The following is an 18805-nucleotide window of genomic DNA, read 5'->3' on the forward strand; positions in this document are numbered from 1 at the left end:
GTCTTCTTAGCATTTATCTTAGTTGTAAAGTTCAAGATCACATTAATTACTCTTTTTTTACCAATTATACTCTTACTTGTTTCCTTATCTTTAATTAATTTACACATGCATTTATTGTGGAATGGAAAGAACGAAGGGGTGAAATAGGAAAATCCACAACTATTTTATTATAACCAAGAAAATTTATTTTATTTTTTAGTTTCTACATAACAACCTTAAAAGACGGATAAAAAAGGAACTAAGGTAGTAAACTATAACGAGGTTTAAATATGATTTTGATCTTTTATATTCTTTTTTGTCCCTAATAATTTTTTTAAAACTTTTTTGCCCCAAATAAATTTTATTTTATTTTTGTCCCTAAATTTGTTTAGATAATGCTTTGAAAAGTGAAATAAAGTGATTTAGATAATGTTCTAGGGCCCATAAACAAAATAAATAATTTATAAGGGCAAAAAATTTTAAAAAAATTTATTAAGAATAAAAAACAAAATTAAGAAATTTACTTGGGATTAAAAACATATTTAAGTTCACCTCGAATTAACTTCTTAAACAAAAATATAATCTACTATACCATTTTATACCAAATAACGTAACACACTTTGATTGGGACATGAATAACTAAGGTATTAATTATGAAGACTTGAATAAGAACAAGAACAAAGAAGGAAGTAAAGATTTTTTGGTAACAAATATCATAACTTTCCACTCTGATAGATTGATAAAGGTTAGAGAGAGATAGACTTGAAACATATAGAAGAGATTCAAATAAAACTTAAGTCGCCTCCACTGATAAGATCTCAAATTCAGCCCACCAGAGTGGAGAAAGTCTTGGGAATGCTTGCTCAGGTGACACACCAAGTGCTTCCTTTAATTTGGAAGTCACGTCCCTCATTGTTGGTCTTAACTTTGGATCGAGATGGATACAATCTTGGATCACTTCACAAATGAGATTAAGTTCATTTTCCTTGAAAGATTTAAGGGTGGGATCAATCAAGTAGTTTATGTTGCACTTGTCATTAAAGTAATTACCAACCTAAAACGTTTGTGAGAATTTATTTATTAAACATACATATATGAATAAGGTATAATAACAAAGGTACACTTAAAATCGCAAGGAGACTGGTTAATTTCCGAGGAAACATGTTTCAAACTTACCCAATTCACTAGGGTTCCTTGTTCTTCAAAGTAAGGCAATTTCCCTGAGATAATTTCAAGCAATAACTTCCCAAAGTCAAAGACATTACTTTCAAGATTACCCTGGGATGACACTTGAGGTTTCTTTGAATCACCTATCGTCTCAGTTGGCGATACAATATCTCTAAAAGTAACTACTGCCATCTGAATGAATAATGGAATAAAGAGATGTGTTACTTCGAGGCTAACATACAATGAAAACAAACAAAAGAAGAGAGAAAAAAAACATGTTAGTACCTTCGCAGCAAAATCATCTGTTAAAAATATCATATTTGAAGCAAGGCTGCTATGAATCATTGGTGGACTCAAATCATGGTGCAGGTATTGAAGACAATATGCAATGCCCATGATAATTCTAACCCTTTCACTCCAATCAAGACGTTCCATTTCCTCAACTGAAAGTAAAACAAATAAAATGTACACAACTTTTAGTTGCATAACATAAATTAATTCAATTTTCTTTGAACTAAGCAATAACCAAAACAAAGAATAGTACCATGCAAATGCTCAAAAACATTTCCGTTTGGAGCATACTCAAACACCAACATCCTAGTGAATGGCTCTTCTTCCTCACAGTAACCAATAAGATTAACAAAGTTCTTATGATTTATGCGAGACAAAATATCAATCTGAAACATAAAAGAAACAAAAACAACAATGAAAAATGTTTGAGAATTGAATCCCCTTTTAGAGTTGAATAGTTAATGTAATCCATTTATTTTTATGGACTTAAGAAGGAAAAAAACCTTTTTATGGTATTTTATCTCCATGTCCTTTGACCAATCTTGGGGAGAAGTAATCAAAGTAGAAACCACAGCAATCTCAACTCCATTGGATAATGTTCCTTTATATATGGTGCACCCTTCATAATAAAGATTAACAATATTGCTAAAATCCTCACAAGCTATCTCTAATTCTGCTCGATTCAACTTAGGAACCCCTATATTTCATCAGAAGATGTTACAGTGTTGTCAACAAAATAAGCCACGATAATTTATTTTCTTGGAACATTAGAAATGGAGAGTAATTAGACTTTATCCTTGACATCTACTAAATTCTACACATATGCATGACATTTTTTCTAGTTCTTGATTAGACTAATAACTCAAATAAGAAAGCTCAAACTTCATTTATGGGAATATACTATATATGACACAATTCAATTGTCCATAAAAAAAACAATCCTAAGAGTTATGTCAAGATTAAACTTGAACGAATTGAATAGGCACTCATCCATACATATATAGAAGCACAACAATTTTCAAAATTTATGAACAAAAATCCACACCACTTGATATGCAAAAGAAAAAAAAAAAGACATAGTTGTTCAATTATGAGTTCCACTTTGTTTAATTTAAACAAAACCTATAGTTCAACGTTAAAAGTTTTAGTTCGTATTCATTTAATTATTATTAGAAGAAAAAACTATTACCTGTTATAAATGCCTTTTGCAATTGTCCACTTATTCCTGTCTTCCAAGGGCCTATTACTTTTGCAGCTTGTTTTCTCGAAGTGTATAAAATAATTATGATAATAATGATTAACACAACAACAACACTAATTATATACTTCCATAAATTTCTAGAAGCGCCATTAGTTGCATCTTGTCGACTTGTTTGATTTTCATTGGAAACATCGTGTGGAGAATCAAAAGGTGAGTGCGAGGGTGTAGGTGTTTGATTTTGTTTCTTATTAGCATTTGAAATAGCTGAGAAAGCTCCACTACTAAAGGTAATTGGAACAAAGCTAATCTCTATAGTTGATTCGCCATTAAAAGGTGCAGCTGCAAAGTTATTATCACTGGATTGAAGTAACATACGACGTGCATAATTAACATGTTTTGGTACATTATGAGCAATCTCTGGCACATTAGAACCTACATTGTGCAAGACATGTTTTAAGTGTCAATGACAATGAGAAGCATTTTAAAATGCTCAACAAATCATAATTTGGGAAAGTTCTTCACTCACTAGGCAAAAGGTCACAATAATTATTTTCATGGCCATGAAATGCAGACTTTCTTAGCTTCAATCTACAAAGAAAGGCAAAATATTTAGTCAGTTGAATAGGATGAAAGAAAAAAATGTATTTATTTAGGTTAGGATGGGGCCAAAAGTTATCTACATGTAGTGGCAACGCAAAGACATTAAGATATTTCATAATTGTTGTTTTAGTTAGAATAACCAATGAATTTGATTTGTTCCATTGTTTGAAGTTGCTCTGCCACACACTGCAGATGCCATTAATCAAAAGCATACAGAGTTGCAAGTTAATAATCATCTACAAAATTTGTTGACAATAACCAAGTACAAGGAATTAAGACAAGCACATTATCTAATGGAATGATAGTGACAAATAATTTGGTTATGCAGAAAGGGAAAACTTATAAGAAACAATATTTGTTGTCTCTTAGTGACTTCCCCTTTAAATTATTGATACAGATAGAAGGAAATCATGTAATGAAACTACTAAGATAACTTTGTTAGGGAGGATAAATTAAAGATATATTTACCATTGTCCAAATTCCTTATTGATGTAGGAAAATATAGTTGTTAGAGTTAATGAACAATTTTCAATTAGAGATTTCAAAGAAAATTTGAACTTTTGACCATCTTTAGGATCACTTCCTTATATTTTATTATCACAAAGTAACCTATGGTAAAATAAAATTCCATTGAAAAAAATACTAAAAATCTAATAAAACATGCACACAAAATAGAAAGTTAACTTACAAGTGTTTTAGTAATGACATCTTGCCAATTTCTATTGGGATGTTTCCTGACAAGTTATTCTCCCCTAAATCCAATAACTCTAGCTTGGGTAAATCTCCAAGTTCTTTGGGAATGACACCCAAAAAGTTATTCTTGCATAACACACTATTTTAAAGAAACAAAGGAAGCTTATCTAGATCAGAAAAATAGTAAAATATAAAGTTAGATGTGCTTTATTAGGTAATTAATAACAATATGGTGTGATATCATGTAAGGAACTAAATTAATCAAATAGTAAGTCTTCATAATAATATGTCTTACAAACACAAGTAACCCTCAAAGACTTCATATGTGTTTTTATAAACTAATGCAGAATATCAAAATAAATAACTTTTAATGGAGTTGAAAACTCAAAAAGTAATTGCCTAAATTTTAACTTGTTTGGAGAAGAGAAAAATGTTATATGCAAGCTTGGAAAATGACATTGCATGGAAGATTAAAGAGAAAATATAAAATATACAATGAAAGAAAAAATAATCAATGTAATTAGATTCATGTGAAAAAATGATATTTAGTATTTATAAAGCATAGCAGAGTCAAACATTGCATGATACTTTTAGATTAAATAACAATGATGGAAAGAACATTGTGTGATAAAAGAAGAATGTTATTGTGCTAAAACAATACATAATAAAACTTTGGAGGGATGGGGTAATTATAAGAATGTTTTTTGCATATCATGTATATGAACTTTTGAAACAAACACATATATTAGATACATATATAACCCTCAAATTATGTTACATTCTTATTACACTATAACCCATTAAAGCGTTTATTAGGGGACTGAAATTTATGATTGGCAATCCAAGAATGAGTTCATTTTGGGACTTTCCTTAATGAGCTAACAATGATAAGATTTATTTTGATATCTAAAGAAAAAAAGAAAGAAAACATCAATAATTATTATAGAAAAATACAAAAGACATTGTAAAGATTTCTTACAGAGAATTTAGGTAACTTAGTTTTCCCAGTTCAGGAGCCAATGTCCCTTCCAAAGATAACCCTTTTAACTCCCTACTAGAACAAAAATGCATAAAATTCAGCACAAAATTCTTCAACACATTTATCTTAATAAAAAATTTGTCTAATTTAAAGATCAAACAATAAATTTTTTGTTAAAGGAACTAAATAAAATGAACTTATTATTAAAAAATATTACTTCACTATAATACTTGAAAAAAAATGAAAGGGAATAACTAAAGGAACTTACATCATTTGCACTTTACCATCTACACAATGCACGCCCAACCACTTGCAAGGGTCACAATCATTGGGATTCCAATTCACCAAAGCATTGAAGGGATCATTAGTTATTCTTGCTCGAAACGCTAACAAAGCCAATCCTAGGTTTTCCATTCCAAATAAAACCAACAAAATAAAATCAAGATACGAGGAAATGAATGTTTTTATACAAATGGAAAGTTAAAAGAGTAGTCCAAGAAAATCACCTTCATTATTAATGGACCAACATTCTTGATTTCCCCACAGAAAGATCAAGCAAATATAAATTCTTAGACAAAATCCAAATGTGTTCCATCTCATTTCCATTTCTTTGGGAAAGCCAATGCCGAAATGTGATTAAGGCAATGTCTATATTCCTTGGTAGCCAGGGCGTTGTATGATATAATATCCAAAGTTGTCAGGTTTTTTGCTATATAGAGAAACCCTTCAATCTATTGGGATAAAGCAAAATAAACTTACTAACTATGAAAAACTTACATTACAATGAAAGACATGGAAATTGAAGGTTTAGGTCTGAAGATCATTTCAAGATCCCTCATTTGTTTTTAATGTTATCTCTTTGTTACAAGCTTTTGCTCAATAAGGACATAAATGAATCAACTCAATATTTCTTCAACAATTGATGGAGCTGAAATAAAATCAATCCATAAGAAAAGTTAACAAAATGAATGAATTTCAATACGGTTAAAATAATTAAAAACCAACCAACATCATAACAATAAAAAAATGGAATAACCCCACCAAAAACAAGCTTTTTGGCGTTAACATCAACAATAAAAAGGCAAAAAAAAAGGTGAGTATAGGGATGAAGTCATTAAGTATTGACATATATATATATATATATATATATAGAGAGAGAGAGAGAAAATTACCATGCAAAAAAGACAAAAATATGCAATAAAAGAAGTCTCCTTCTTGCGATTATTTTTCTTGTGCATAGGGAGGAAATGCAATGTTTGTTGAGAAGGGGGTGATAGGTAAGAGCAAATTGAGACACAATAAAAAAGGCAGCAAAAGTTCAAAACAAATAAAATTTTAAATTCTTATTTTATTTTCTTTTTCTTTTGATGGTTATTCTTCGATTGCTGCCTTTTCAGGATGATCTCAGAGGATCCTCTCTTCAACCATCTTCTTCATGAGACACATTCCTCCTTTCTTTCTCTCTTATTTTGATGTAAGATTTTTCTTTCTTTGCCTGTCTTGTTCATTTGTTTCTCTCTCTCTTTCCCTTGCCTCTTTCTTATCACCCCCACCACTAACCCGCACCCAAAAATTCTCATTTGTTTTAGCTTTTTTTTTCTCTCAATCATCATCATCATCATCATCATCATTATTATTATTATTATTATTATTATTATCTCTTTGAGGAGTTGGGGTTCTATTGGTCCCTACATCCAACAATATAGGACACACTTTTATTTTGTTACTAGAAAAGTCTGGCAAGATTCATTGCTCTTTAACACATGTTACTTATAAAATAAAATTATAACTTACAACTATTTTTCATTTGAATGTCCTATAAGATTGCATGTGTCATTCGTACACAACCATGCTTACAACTTTGTTCATGCCCAAAAGTAACCCTTTCTTACCTTAATACTTAGGATTTTAATATTAGAAAAATATTTATCTAATTAATTAATCATCTCAAAAAATCATTTATTAAAAAATAAAAAAATAATGATAAATATTATCAATTTACATTAAAAATATTAATACTTGATGTTCTAGATAACATATTTTTTATATGAATAAATTATTTATTATTATATTTTTGCTTGTTATTAATGTTATAACATTTATATTAATAATTTTTCATTAAATAAAAAATGAAGTGAAAAATAATTAAAGAATTACTGTTTTATATTTGATATAAATATGTTTTAGGTCTATGGTAAAATTAAAAATTTTATTTTTGATTCCTAATAATTTTTTTTAAAAAATATTTTCAATCTTTTTTATTTTGTGTTATTTCTTCTGATATATCTTTTTTTTTATTTTAGTTCATATAATATTTTGTTCATTTTACATTAGTTTCTTTCAGAATATTTGATAATTTGATATGGACTAATAATAAATAATCTGTATATTTAAAGATAAAAACGAAAAAAATAAATATGTTAGAAGGATCAAAACAAAATAGCAAAGAAAAAAAATTATTTTATTAGAAATTTAAAATAAAATTTATTAATTTAACAAAAACATAAAATATGTTTGAGTATATTTTTAAGGTGGACATTATATATGCCCTTAGGTGAAACTTTCTTAAACTTATTTGATTAAGAAACTTTTAGTGTTGGCAATTAAAATGTGAGAAAACACATAGAAAGGTGTGTTTTACTTGGTCGCACACTATGTACTAGAGGATTTTTATTTTTTATTTTTACAGAAGGAATAAAAATTTAAAGCATGCTAATCTTTACAATTATTTCATTTAAAAGTGTTACTTACACAACAAAGGACAAGCTAATAATGACATGCATTTGTTAGTGGTATTTTTCTACCCTCGTTATTGTGTCCCGTACATCAGTCCTTGTGCTTATTTTGTCTTTGTTCATGAACATGCAGTACACAATGACCAGACCTGTTCAGCTCATGAACCAAAATCTAAAGCAGTGGCAATAATCATTTTTGATACTGTAATGACAGTCTTTCTTACTACATATAAAGATATTTTCTTTTAAAAAGTAATCAATTAAATCTTTTTTATAACATTTTTCTTAAAAAACAAACTAACCTAAATAGGCTCACTAGTTATTCGAAAATGTTAAAATTTAGTGGGAATGACAGACCCGCCACTGCCAACCAATTTGTACGATGAAATAACCATCACAATTTAAATGACAAATAAGGTATACAGGATAGGGTAGGTTTACCAATTATATATATCTAACCTTACCTTAGTTTTGATTTTTGAATAAGATTTTATTTAAATAGAAGTTGATCCTAAATTCATAAAACTAGATAAAATATATCAATCTAATTAAGACTAAATCTAATATAATGAGATAAGGTTCTATCAAAATATGAGATAAATAATATTATGAAATGATTTAAATTGTTCTAATTTAGCTAACTTCCTAGCTAATTACTTCAAACTAGTTTTTATAATATTTCTTAAGTGTCAAAAGAAAAAACACATCAAAAGAAAAGTTATTTGGACTACAATATTGGAAGAAAGGATTCAGATCATTAAATAAATGAAAAAAAGACGGGTAAAAATCCATGGTGACATTTAATATAAAAGTTTATCGGGTTCGCTTTTTAATATAAAAATAACATTTTAAATACTTTTTTTATTGCACCATTTTTAATATAAAAATATGTCATCCCTTTCCCAATCACTTTTCTCATAATGTGATTGCTACGAATAATATTTTTGGAAAAACTAACAATATATTTTAAGAAAAAGACTATCTATAATAAATTAATATGAGAAAATTTAGTAACACTTTGTAATTAATTATTATCGAAAAGTTTCATTCCCATTTAAGAAAGTGAAAACAATTTATTCGCACTTATTAACACAAAATAATATTTTCGAAAAACTTTTATACTTGAAAAATATTTTCTATATAAATAAGGGCAATGTTTTGTCCGTAACAATTGTCACCTTTTGATGTCTTGTTTATCAAGATGTGTTGTGTGTTGTCCCTATTTCTATAAATGAGAGACAAAAAAAGAGATACTTTTTATGGAGAACAATGATCATACAAGACAAATTTCCATAAATGAGAGATCAAAAGAAGAATATTTTTTAAGGATTAAAAATAAATTTGAAGCCATGAGTTGTGTCATTGTCCATTGCCATGTGATGTGAAAGTCACTCATACAGTCATATATACCCATATCTAGTGAAGTAGAATTTGCTATTGCTATGAGACCAACTTACTAGTGCTGCATCCTCTAAGCCATCATGAATAAGCCATGCATGAATAAAGGACAATAAAGGACAAACACTTACTAGAATAGGCGTTGAGATCAAAGATAAATCCCAATATCCATTGTTGATCGTATATCTTAGGAACATTTTAACATCTTAAATTTCAACATATGACACCTTAATTGGTGCAAACAGATTTTCAATCAACTCGATTATTAAAACAACAAAAGGGACCGTTGCATATATAAAACGTGAAACCATCGTTGAAAGCATCAACTGTTTTGCAAATATATTTATACACTTAGGAAACCTTAAGTCTAAAGGTAGAGACTTGTCATGTACGGAGCAAATTTGTTGTGGAGAACTTGATGGTAAAGTTTATTAATATTGTAGTGGAAACTAAAAATGAGCTACATTGTTCAATTGCATAGTATGCATGCCAAGACCACCAAATTGTTTAAGTTTAGTTATTATTTTCCAACTCATCAAATGATTACCCTGATCAAGTTAGCCTTTCCAAATAAAATTATTTATCATGAAGTCCATTTTGGTACATACCCATTCAAGAAGCCAGTATATACTTGCACAAAAGGATGAGATAAACATATGGAGTTGATGTAATTCAAGTGTCCCCTCTTTTGAGAGACCAATCTGAAGGAGAACCACAAGAACATGAGATCAAAAGTCACGAGCTTTGACTTGACCAATAAACATCGGAAACTTAGAGTATTTACTTATGTTTGTGATGAATTTAATTAATTGCCAAGATAGTAACTTTGCTTCCTCTAGTGGAGACTGGAGAGATGCATCTAGAAAAACAGACCCTTGACTATTGAACATTTATCTTAAATCCATAGATCATACACAAGTTATCAACTTAAATAAACATATTCCTCACAAAAAGAAGTGTTTTTTTTAGTCGTAGGCTTTCTTACCTTTAAATGGGCGTCTTCTCGTCTCCCTAATTTTTTGTTAACATATATACCTAAGATGTCAATCAATTAAGGAATTAAAAGTGTAATTTTTTAATAAAAAATTATCAATACACTCCTATTGTGAGTTTCAATTTATTCTCACTATAATTTTTAATAGTTTTTTATTTTATTTCATATTATTATATTTAAAATAGAGCAAATTATAATAATATTCTCTAAGATTTTGTATAATTATACAAATACTTTTTATTTTTTGTCATTACTTTCATCTTTCTTATAGAGAATCTTTAGTGTAAGGTTTGATGGGTACTATTAATGTAATGCTTGTAAATATAGACAAGTTTTTATGTGCCCAAGTTAAATAAGTTTTAAAGATTAATTAATTGAACCGGAAAATTTTAAAGATTAACCCGGTTGGAAATTGTCGTGCGCCAGCTTTTATGCATGCCCATTAAATAATACTTTTAATAATAAAAGCAAATAAAATATGCTATAACTTATTTTTTAATTAAAAGAAAATATAATTTAATTAATTAATTCCTGTTTCAATTAGACAATTTGTCGAAAATCAAATACAAATCAAAATATACTATTCATTAATATCTATATTGTGTACCGTGAATATTTTTTTTTAAAATGGCCGGTTATGTAATATATATATATATATATGTAAATTGCAAAATATGTGTAAATTTAATCAATTTCATTAAATTTTTATTACGACTATTATTCATAAGAGACAATGCAGCAGTTTTTTTCATAGTATTTATATAATTACTAACAATATAATTATACATTTATATATAATTCTATTATTATATATAATATATGTAATTATTAATTATATAATTAATTGATTGATTTCTTATTTTATTTTTATAATAATTTAAATATAAAATTAGTATTTTTATTTAAATATATAATACTATAATTAAAATACTAATTTAATAATATAATTAAAATTATACATCTAACTTAAAATATCATTTAATTCTTAAATATTTTTACATTATTTTTTTTAGGAAGCAAATTCTAAGTTCTTTTTTACTTATGCTACTAATGATTTGTCTTTACAGGTTTGAAAGAAACAAGACTTATTTAGAAGCATGTAGGGAAGGTGTGAAGCATTGGCCTATAACAAAAGTATGTTAATTCTTAAGCTTATCCAAATTCACAAAAAAAAAGAAATTAGAAGGAACATGTCAATCATAACAGTTTTATGTCAAAATGGAGATATTAAAAGTTGTATTATGACTTCTGAAGGTAGTTTAAGACAATGGGTACATATCATGAGCTATGCATGAAGTAGAGATCACCATAAGATGTATTTAGTATTAAATTAACATCAAAGCCTTGAAAAGGAAAAAAATGAGTTTTTTTTTTTTATGTTTGCAATGGTCCTAAACTCTCACTTTTACTTGAACATGCATATTAGTTTTTAATAAATATATGATACAACTTAATGTTTACTTTGTTTTTGCAAAGTTTATATAATGTTCATAGATTTGGAAACTAGACTCATACACTAAAAGTCAAAAAATTATATTTGAGCTAACAATAAAAAAATGTATGATAGTAATAAAAAAAAGGAGAATAGTTATTCATAGGTCTCAGACTAAAGGCTGATAAAAAAATATTTCATAATTAAAGTTATCAATTTCTATTTTTTTAAAACAATTATTAATTTCTTATGTAGTGTAAGTTTATCTCATAGACAAAAAAATTAATTATAAATAACATTTAATTCTTCAAATCAATTATAATCAAATTAATATAAAAGAAAGGATGATAAAGTCATAAGATTACAAATTTAAATATTTATAAGCTTTAAAATAATAATAATAATACATTATAAAAAGAATGAATATTAACAAAGGAAGTAAATAATATCGAATATTTTTTTTCAAAAAAAAGGAAAAAATATAATTATTTCAATGATGAACACTGTAAAAAAATATTTATAGAAAATAATATATTTGTCTAAAAAAGAGAGAAAAATCATTATTTTTGTAATGAATACTATGAAAAGAGAGTGATTTTTTTGTGAAGAAATAGAATAAAATAAATAATTAATACTTAAATACTATAATTTCTATAATCGAAGTCTTTAAATATATATATATATATATATATATATATATATATATATATATATATATATATACTAAAAATTATAATAATATAAGAAAACCAACGTCTTCACGTAAGAACGAGGCCTTTGACTCAATTTTCGGCCCCTCACTTTTAAAAATTCCCAACCCAATTCACTCTTTACAAATTTAAAGGTCCACATTACTTTGTGCAAGGTACAATACCTATGTTACTTTTTTTTTAAGGAATACCTATGGTACTTGTGCACCTTAAGAATCCGTCTTTAAATATATAAAAGAAAAGAGTGTTAGTGTAATATTCTTAAACTTAAACTAAAAATTATGTTAGTGTAAAAAAAATGAAAAAGAGTGAGATTATCTCTAATTTGATAAAAGGTGAGCATATGTTACTGTAATTTACGCTTTAAATATTAATAATAATAACAATAAATGTTATTTATTTCTCTCTTTCACCGTTTCACGGTTTAACCGGAGTAGTGGAGTATTTATTTTCCTTTTATCAGTTTCCCTCGGAAAAGAAAAACCATCCAAACATAGCTGGTGACATCTGGTTTTGTGCAAGTGTCTTTTGTTGTCTGCCATGGTCTCTGGTCCCTCCTAGTCCTCAGTGCCCACCTCGTTCTTGCCTGAGCCTCAGCCAGAACAACGTTTCACTAGTTTCATCAGTTCATGTATGACACTGATTCAGACCCTTCCTCTCTCTATTTTTTTTTTCTCACCTAACCCATCATCATTCCCAATTGGGTTTTCTTCTCTTGCATTTTTTTCATCACATACGAATCATAATATGATATGCTTCTGACTCCTCATTTTATTCTAACTTTTGTGCTAATTTTTCCCCTTGTTAAGGTGCTCTGGAATGGAGTTGCGCTGATCAGTTACGCAAATGTGTTGTTGCGTAGAAAGGAAGCTGCTTCTTTTACTTTTTCTATATAACGTCAAGTGACACTTTCGATCCAAGTTCACATTACTTCCAACCCAACTCCATCTAGGTTCATTGGATTTCTCAAAATTCAGCAACCACTGCATATTCAGATTGTTTAAGAAGAAGGCATTGGTCGGTAAATTGGTCGCTACAAAATGCCAATTGTTCAGAAATTGTATGATACCTGCAAGGCATCTTTGTCTCCTGAGGGACCCATTTCAGAGGAAGCTCTGGAAAAAGTTCGAATCATTTTAGGTACAATTAGTTAATTGTCTACCCTTGACAATGTATATATAATGTAGTGCTTGTTATTGTTATTCCATACTGAAAGGTGTGTCCTTGTGTTAACTTTAAATTAACTATGTTGCTATGCCAGCTGAGTTGAAGCCTTCTAATGTGGGTCTTGAACAAGAGGCGCAATTGGTGCGTGGATGGAAAGGTTCTTTGAATGGCACCAATGGCAAAAAGTGGCGCAATGGAAGTTATCATTATCCACCCTCTATTAAGTACATTCACTTGCATGAATGTGACAAATTCTCTTTAAGCTTTTATGTTCCCTTTCTCTCTACAGCTTGTGACAGTCTTCTTGTTAATCTATTTGGAGTATTTCTTTCTGAATTGAGATGTGGCAATTGGATTCACAAGGAAGAAGTCTTTTTTTTCTTTTTGCAGATGGAAATCTTCTGTAGGTCTCCAGGTTCTGTTATCCCGCTTCATAATCACCCCGGAATGACTGTTTTGAGCAAGCTTCTTATTACTTGTAAGGTCATATGCTGGGTTTACTCTGGGTTCGATGATCCATCTCAAGGTGATCAACATATGATTCAGTCTTTTATAATGCAACAACAATTGTTTTCCGATATCTTAAATTGCTGATTCTTGGTCTAAGATGTCGTTGTGTCCAGAAAAAAAATCAGTTAAATATTATCTTTCGGTGATTTGGCTGAATATGTTTTGTCATTTAATCATGTGTTCAGCTCAAGTTATTCCTGGTAATTGGAACTGCTTTGCTATATGTTTTTTTTAAGCTGACTGATTATAAGCCTTTTATCTGTTATCTAACCTTTTTTATCCATCATGTATTGACTTTCCCTTTTTATGAAATTAATCAGTGAAATGTTGAACAACCTGTTAATTGTTGTCTGGCTACAATTTCATAATTTTAGTAAAAGCATTCTAAATCATTGTAAACAGTAGAAGGTAAACATATAATGGTGTATTTTTTTATGTGATTTCCCCCAAATATATTTATTTGACGTTGCTTGGGGATATAGATATTGCGATTTGATATTGTGTGAATATCATAAGGATATATGTTTGAATATCATTATACTCGCAATTATCTTGGAAAGTACAAGTAGAATAATCATTGCACTTCAGCTATATAATTTGACTTCATTTACTTCTTATTTCAAATTCTCAATCACATTGATATCAGTTGCTTTTTGGTAATGTTTTTCCTATTCAGATGACTGGTGACAAAAAAACATACGCTTTTTCTTTATTGTGAATTAAAGAAACTTAAAAACCTGGCATTGCACTTGAGCAACCATTAGGTAGAACAAGGTTTAGGCCATCTTTTTCTGAAATTTTGTGGTGTAAAACTGTCTGTGAATCTATTCAAGGTTAACGATATAGTTTAACCAGAAATTGTCATTCTCAAAGGATGAAAGTTTCTTAAGTCTAATGTCAATAGTTTAATATGTTTCTACCAGACAAATTGTTGGAGACATTTCAATCAATTGCATTTAGTGCTCACTTGGTATTTATCTACTTTCTTGTCTCCTATCTCCTTAACTTCTTTTATGCCAATATAAGGCTAATTTTGCCATTAATACTGCCACTGATTATCTGCTCTGTACTTTTCCTTGAAATTGGTATCTATTAGGAGACATCATGTGCTATGATTTGAGCATGACTATAAAAATGTCAAGCACCAATTGTGTTTCTAATATTTACATATTTTCTTTTGCTGAGTTCTTTGAGGGGGTTGATCTTGGCTTTGAAAATTGAACATCTTTCTCTCTTGTGGAGTAGTTTCTAGAATTTTATAAAGTTATAAAGGTTCCTGACTTCACCTGCTGAGGGGGTGATCTTGACTCTTGAGACTGCTGGATGAGGTTGGAGAGCTTCATGTCAATATGCAATGGTTGTCCACTGGTCAGGCTGGATAAGAGCAAGCCTACTGTAAAAGCATTATGACACTCAAGTTAGTCTAAGAACAACAATGGGGATAGGAGTGGAAGCAGAAATGTGAACATACTTGGGGTGAAACCCTTGTAAGTGTTCATAAAGGCAGTGAAGTCCTCCAGTAGCTAAGATGGTGGGCCAGATGCATACCCTTAGGCATGGTTATGTTAGCATCACAGATTAGTTTAGAGCCTAGACAGTTTAGTTGAGCTGTATGAGAGACCCAGTCCTAGCTGAACAAGTTTGTACAGTCCTATAATGTCATCATACATTAATGCATGGTGTTTGAATCTCTTCTAGGTAGTTTTATCTCAGAAACCTGCTTCCAGAGTTCCGGTAGTGGATGTTATTTTGGGGTTTTTGAGTAAGAATGCTTTGAGTGTGGCTAAGTTATTCTTTGGCCATGGAAGGATGAATGTTTTCTAACCAGGTGAAATTATTTCCGAAAATAGAGGATTGTGAATTTCCATATTGATGCATGCTAATTTAATAATGTTTAGTTTAGTTTACTGTCGATGATTTTTGATGAGTAATATCTGTTGTCCCAAGATAGTATTTTTGTTAGTTCAAGAAACAACACAAATTTTTTTCTTGATTCCCATTCTTAAATATTTGCTAAACTAGAAAAGAGATTCAAGATTTTTCTACTCTTGCAGCAAGACCAGCAAAACTTATGAAAGATTGTCTGATGAGTGCACCCTGCAACACAACAGTTCTTCATCCAAGCAAAGGTGGCAACATTCATTGTTTCAAAGCCTTAACCCCATCCGCTCTCTTTGACATTCTTTCCCCTCCTTACTCATCAGAAGATGGAAGACACTGCTCATATTTCAGGAAGTCAACTAGGAAAGATCTTCCAGGTGCTTTTCTTCCTTCTATGATCCTCTTAGCCCCCTCCCCCTTTCTTTCAATCTTTACTCATTCTGAAGCATGCTAATTTCTTACATGTTCTACTGTTTGAAGGTGTTGAGCATGATCAGCTGAGTGGGGTAAAGCCATCTGAAATAACCTGGTCAGAAGAGATCTAAGCGCCTGAAAACCTGGTGGTTAGAAGAGGGGTTTACAAAGGCCCTACTATAAGACGGTGGAGGATACAACTAATTTGTATTTACATAACATTAGTCAGGCATGACTAGAAACTAAATATGATGGGGATATAAATTGCAGGTGGTATGGTATATCTTGGGAATCTGCTTTACATGGTTGTTAACTGTACATACTATGATAAATGATGGCAGTTAATGTTGATCCTGCCTTATGTATCATTGTTCTAACTTGTTCCTTTTAGATTAATTAGAGGAAATAGCGCATCAACATGGTGATCTTTGGTGATGTTAAGATCTTCCTTAGATATAGCATTATTATGGCTTTCCTTTTGCACTTTGAATGCAGTATGCGCCGAAAACAGTTCTGAAACTTATGGTTCATCTGAACCTGAGGCTGTTTTGGCTTAAATGGTTTTATGTCAAAAGGGTCTAATTGATAGAAATGGACGAACCTTTCATTTCTTGTTAGCCTGAATGAAGAGATGGATGAAAAAAAGGTATCATTCACTTCTATCAACTAGACCCTCTTACAAATAATGAAGAAAATACTTCATAGAAGCCTAGAAATTAGTATGCGAGGATAGAATTAGAACCTAGTATTGTCATTTTCACCTGCCCTTATTTTTATAGTCATTTTCGTTATTGATAAGATTGAAAATGAAGAGTGTAGGAGAATGAAAATGAAAATTTACATAGTATCCGCGTAGGAGGCATATTTTGATAACGGAGGACTTCACCATTTGTTGGCGCTGTCCATATCAAAATATGATGAACTTCTGTTTTCTCAGTTTTATTTTTTTTGGTAAATGAAAATTTAAGAAGAGGAGAATTTGTCTTATTACAAGTTCAAGTTATGCCACAAACTTTTAGCTGGGAATATGTAGCGGTGCTTGTGAATAACTTTTTAGTAGTTAATATTCTTAATAGTGACATTTTTGTTTTTGGTGGGTGGGAGTCTGAACAGCCACATGTGCAAATGGGCCTTTGGACGTTGGATTAAAGACATGTTGATTAATTCTACATAATCTCTTAGACGGTGGATCACAGGCTTGGATCCAGACAAGGTTTTTTTTTTCTTCTAGTTGTTATATTTGATAATTAGAGATCTCTTTTGAGATATAAAAATAAGTTTAATTTGATATATTATTAAGGTATGTGTGGATAAACTTTTCTGTGAGCAGGAGAATACAATAAGAAAAAAAAAATGAAAACTAAAATTGTTTACGCACGGGCTAGTTTAGAAAAATTCTCACATATCAGCTCATTTAAAAGTTAATCTTTAACTTATGCATAAATCAATCTACCTTATTTTGTTTAGAAAACCCATAAATACAACTATTCTCTTCACCAATATTTTACTTTCTTCTTTATCCCCCTCTTTTAATACTTGTAAATTCTAAAGTTATTTGTTCATCATATATATTTAGAAGTTTTCATTCGTCATTCTTTCTTTTATGTGTATATAGTTTTTTTCTTCTTCTAATATTAATAAACGTATCAAACGGTGATATTATTATTTGATTTTAAATGACTACATTCAAATTTCGAACAACGTTGTTTGGCCATTTAAGTTATTTCAAATATTCTAATGGCAACAATTCGACTTGTCTTTTTCGGTCAATCACTTTTTTATTTTACAAAAACAAAAATCATGAGCATTTTTTTATTTCTGATCTAGACGTGTCATTTTAGGATTTCCTCAAACTCTCTCCCACTAACCTTTCGTCCACAAAATGTCATCCGAAAAGGTTGAGTTGGAAACATCACATTTATTTCCCAAAAACTCCATCAAAATTTAAATTTGAATAGTAAACGATATAAAATTCGGATTAGTGGGGCGTTGTGTTAATGGATTTATTTATTTTATTCAATTAGTAAGTTATTGGTCAAATTTTTATGAATAAAAATAACATAAATATTTAATATAAACAGAAAAATGAAATAAAATTGAAAAAAAAGTCTAAAAATAACCTTTTGATGATGCCATGATTCAACCTAGGTAATCTTTTTTCTGAAAAAAAAAGAATTCAATTCAATCATATTTAACAATATATGTGTGATATGCACCATCAAACTTTCTCTACAAAAATAAAATTCACATACTAATAGAAAAAAATATTAGTGATTAGATGTGCTTCTATTAATATAAATTTTCCAATAAAAATTAATTATTAGTTAATACATTGTGAATTTATATTAATAATATAATGGTATAATGTATTATTTAATAATATGATAAATTAATAGTATAATTTTTTTTACATTAATAATAATGTTTATCAATGGTCTATAATATTGATAGCATATACCTAAAATGTTAATACTGAGTTTTTTCACATATATGAATGAGATTATCTCTTGTTATTTACATATGTTTGGTTGTGGTGGGTTGTGATAGAGTTTCATTTTATTGACATCATGGACTATAACTAAGCCTTATAATTGTCATGTCACCTTTGTAATCATATGTAAGTACCCTATAAGGTAATTCAAGTAGTAGTTATA

At 29.3% G+C, this 18805-nt stretch overlaps 2 protein-coding genes across 4 annotated transcripts; one reads left to right on the forward strand and one right to left on the reverse strand.

The window, feature by feature from the left end:
• Positions 1–706: 706 nt before the first annotated feature.
• LOC100808994 (protein MALE DISCOVERER 2-like) lies at positions 707–6487 on the reverse strand. The gene is made up of 12 exons (NM_001370896.1): positions 6083–6487; positions 5417–5838; positions 5179–5311; positions 4911–4982; positions 3927–4070; positions 3165–3226; positions 2627–3070; positions 1941–2134; positions 1691–1823; positions 1432–1589; positions 1156–1338; positions 707–1033 (listed from the first exon to the last, which is right to left on the reverse strand). The coding sequence occupies exons 2-12, from the start codon at positions 5514–5516 to the stop codon at positions 773–775; spliced, it is 1884 nt and encodes a 627-aa protein (NP_001357825.1). The 5' UTR covers positions 5517–5838; positions 6083–6487; the 3' UTR covers positions 707–772.
• A 6146-nt stretch (positions 6488–12633) lies between these two features.
• LOC100809541 (plant cysteine oxidase 5) lies at positions 12634–16586 on the forward strand. Of its 3 annotated transcripts, XM_014765786.3 has the most exons (6): positions 12636–12810; positions 12989–13319; positions 13441–13586; positions 13737–13872; positions 15911–16114; positions 16218–16586. In XM_014765786.3, the coding sequence occupies exons 2-6, from the start codon at positions 13220–13222 to the stop codon at positions 16280–16282; spliced, it is 651 nt and encodes a 216-aa protein (XP_014621272.1). In that variant the 5' UTR covers positions 12636–12810; positions 12989–13219; the 3' UTR covers positions 16283–16586. The 3 variants fall into 3 exon arrangements, with proteins under 3 accessions (XP_014621271.1, XP_014621272.1, XP_025980873.1); XM_014765785.3 differs by having other exon boundaries at positions 12634–12810; positions 13441–13872; XM_026125088.2 differs by lacking the exon at positions 12636–12810 and having other exon boundaries at positions 12821–13319; positions 13441–13872.
• The last annotated feature ends 2219 nt before the right edge of the window (positions 16587–18805 follow it).

Source organism: Glycine max, chromosome 13 (assembly GCF_000004515.6).
Source record: "Glycine max cultivar Williams 82 chromosome 13, Glycine_max_v4.0, whole genome shotgun sequence".
NCBI classification, from domain to species: domain Eukaryota; kingdom Viridiplantae; phylum Streptophyta; class Magnoliopsida; order Fabales; family Fabaceae; genus Glycine; species Glycine max.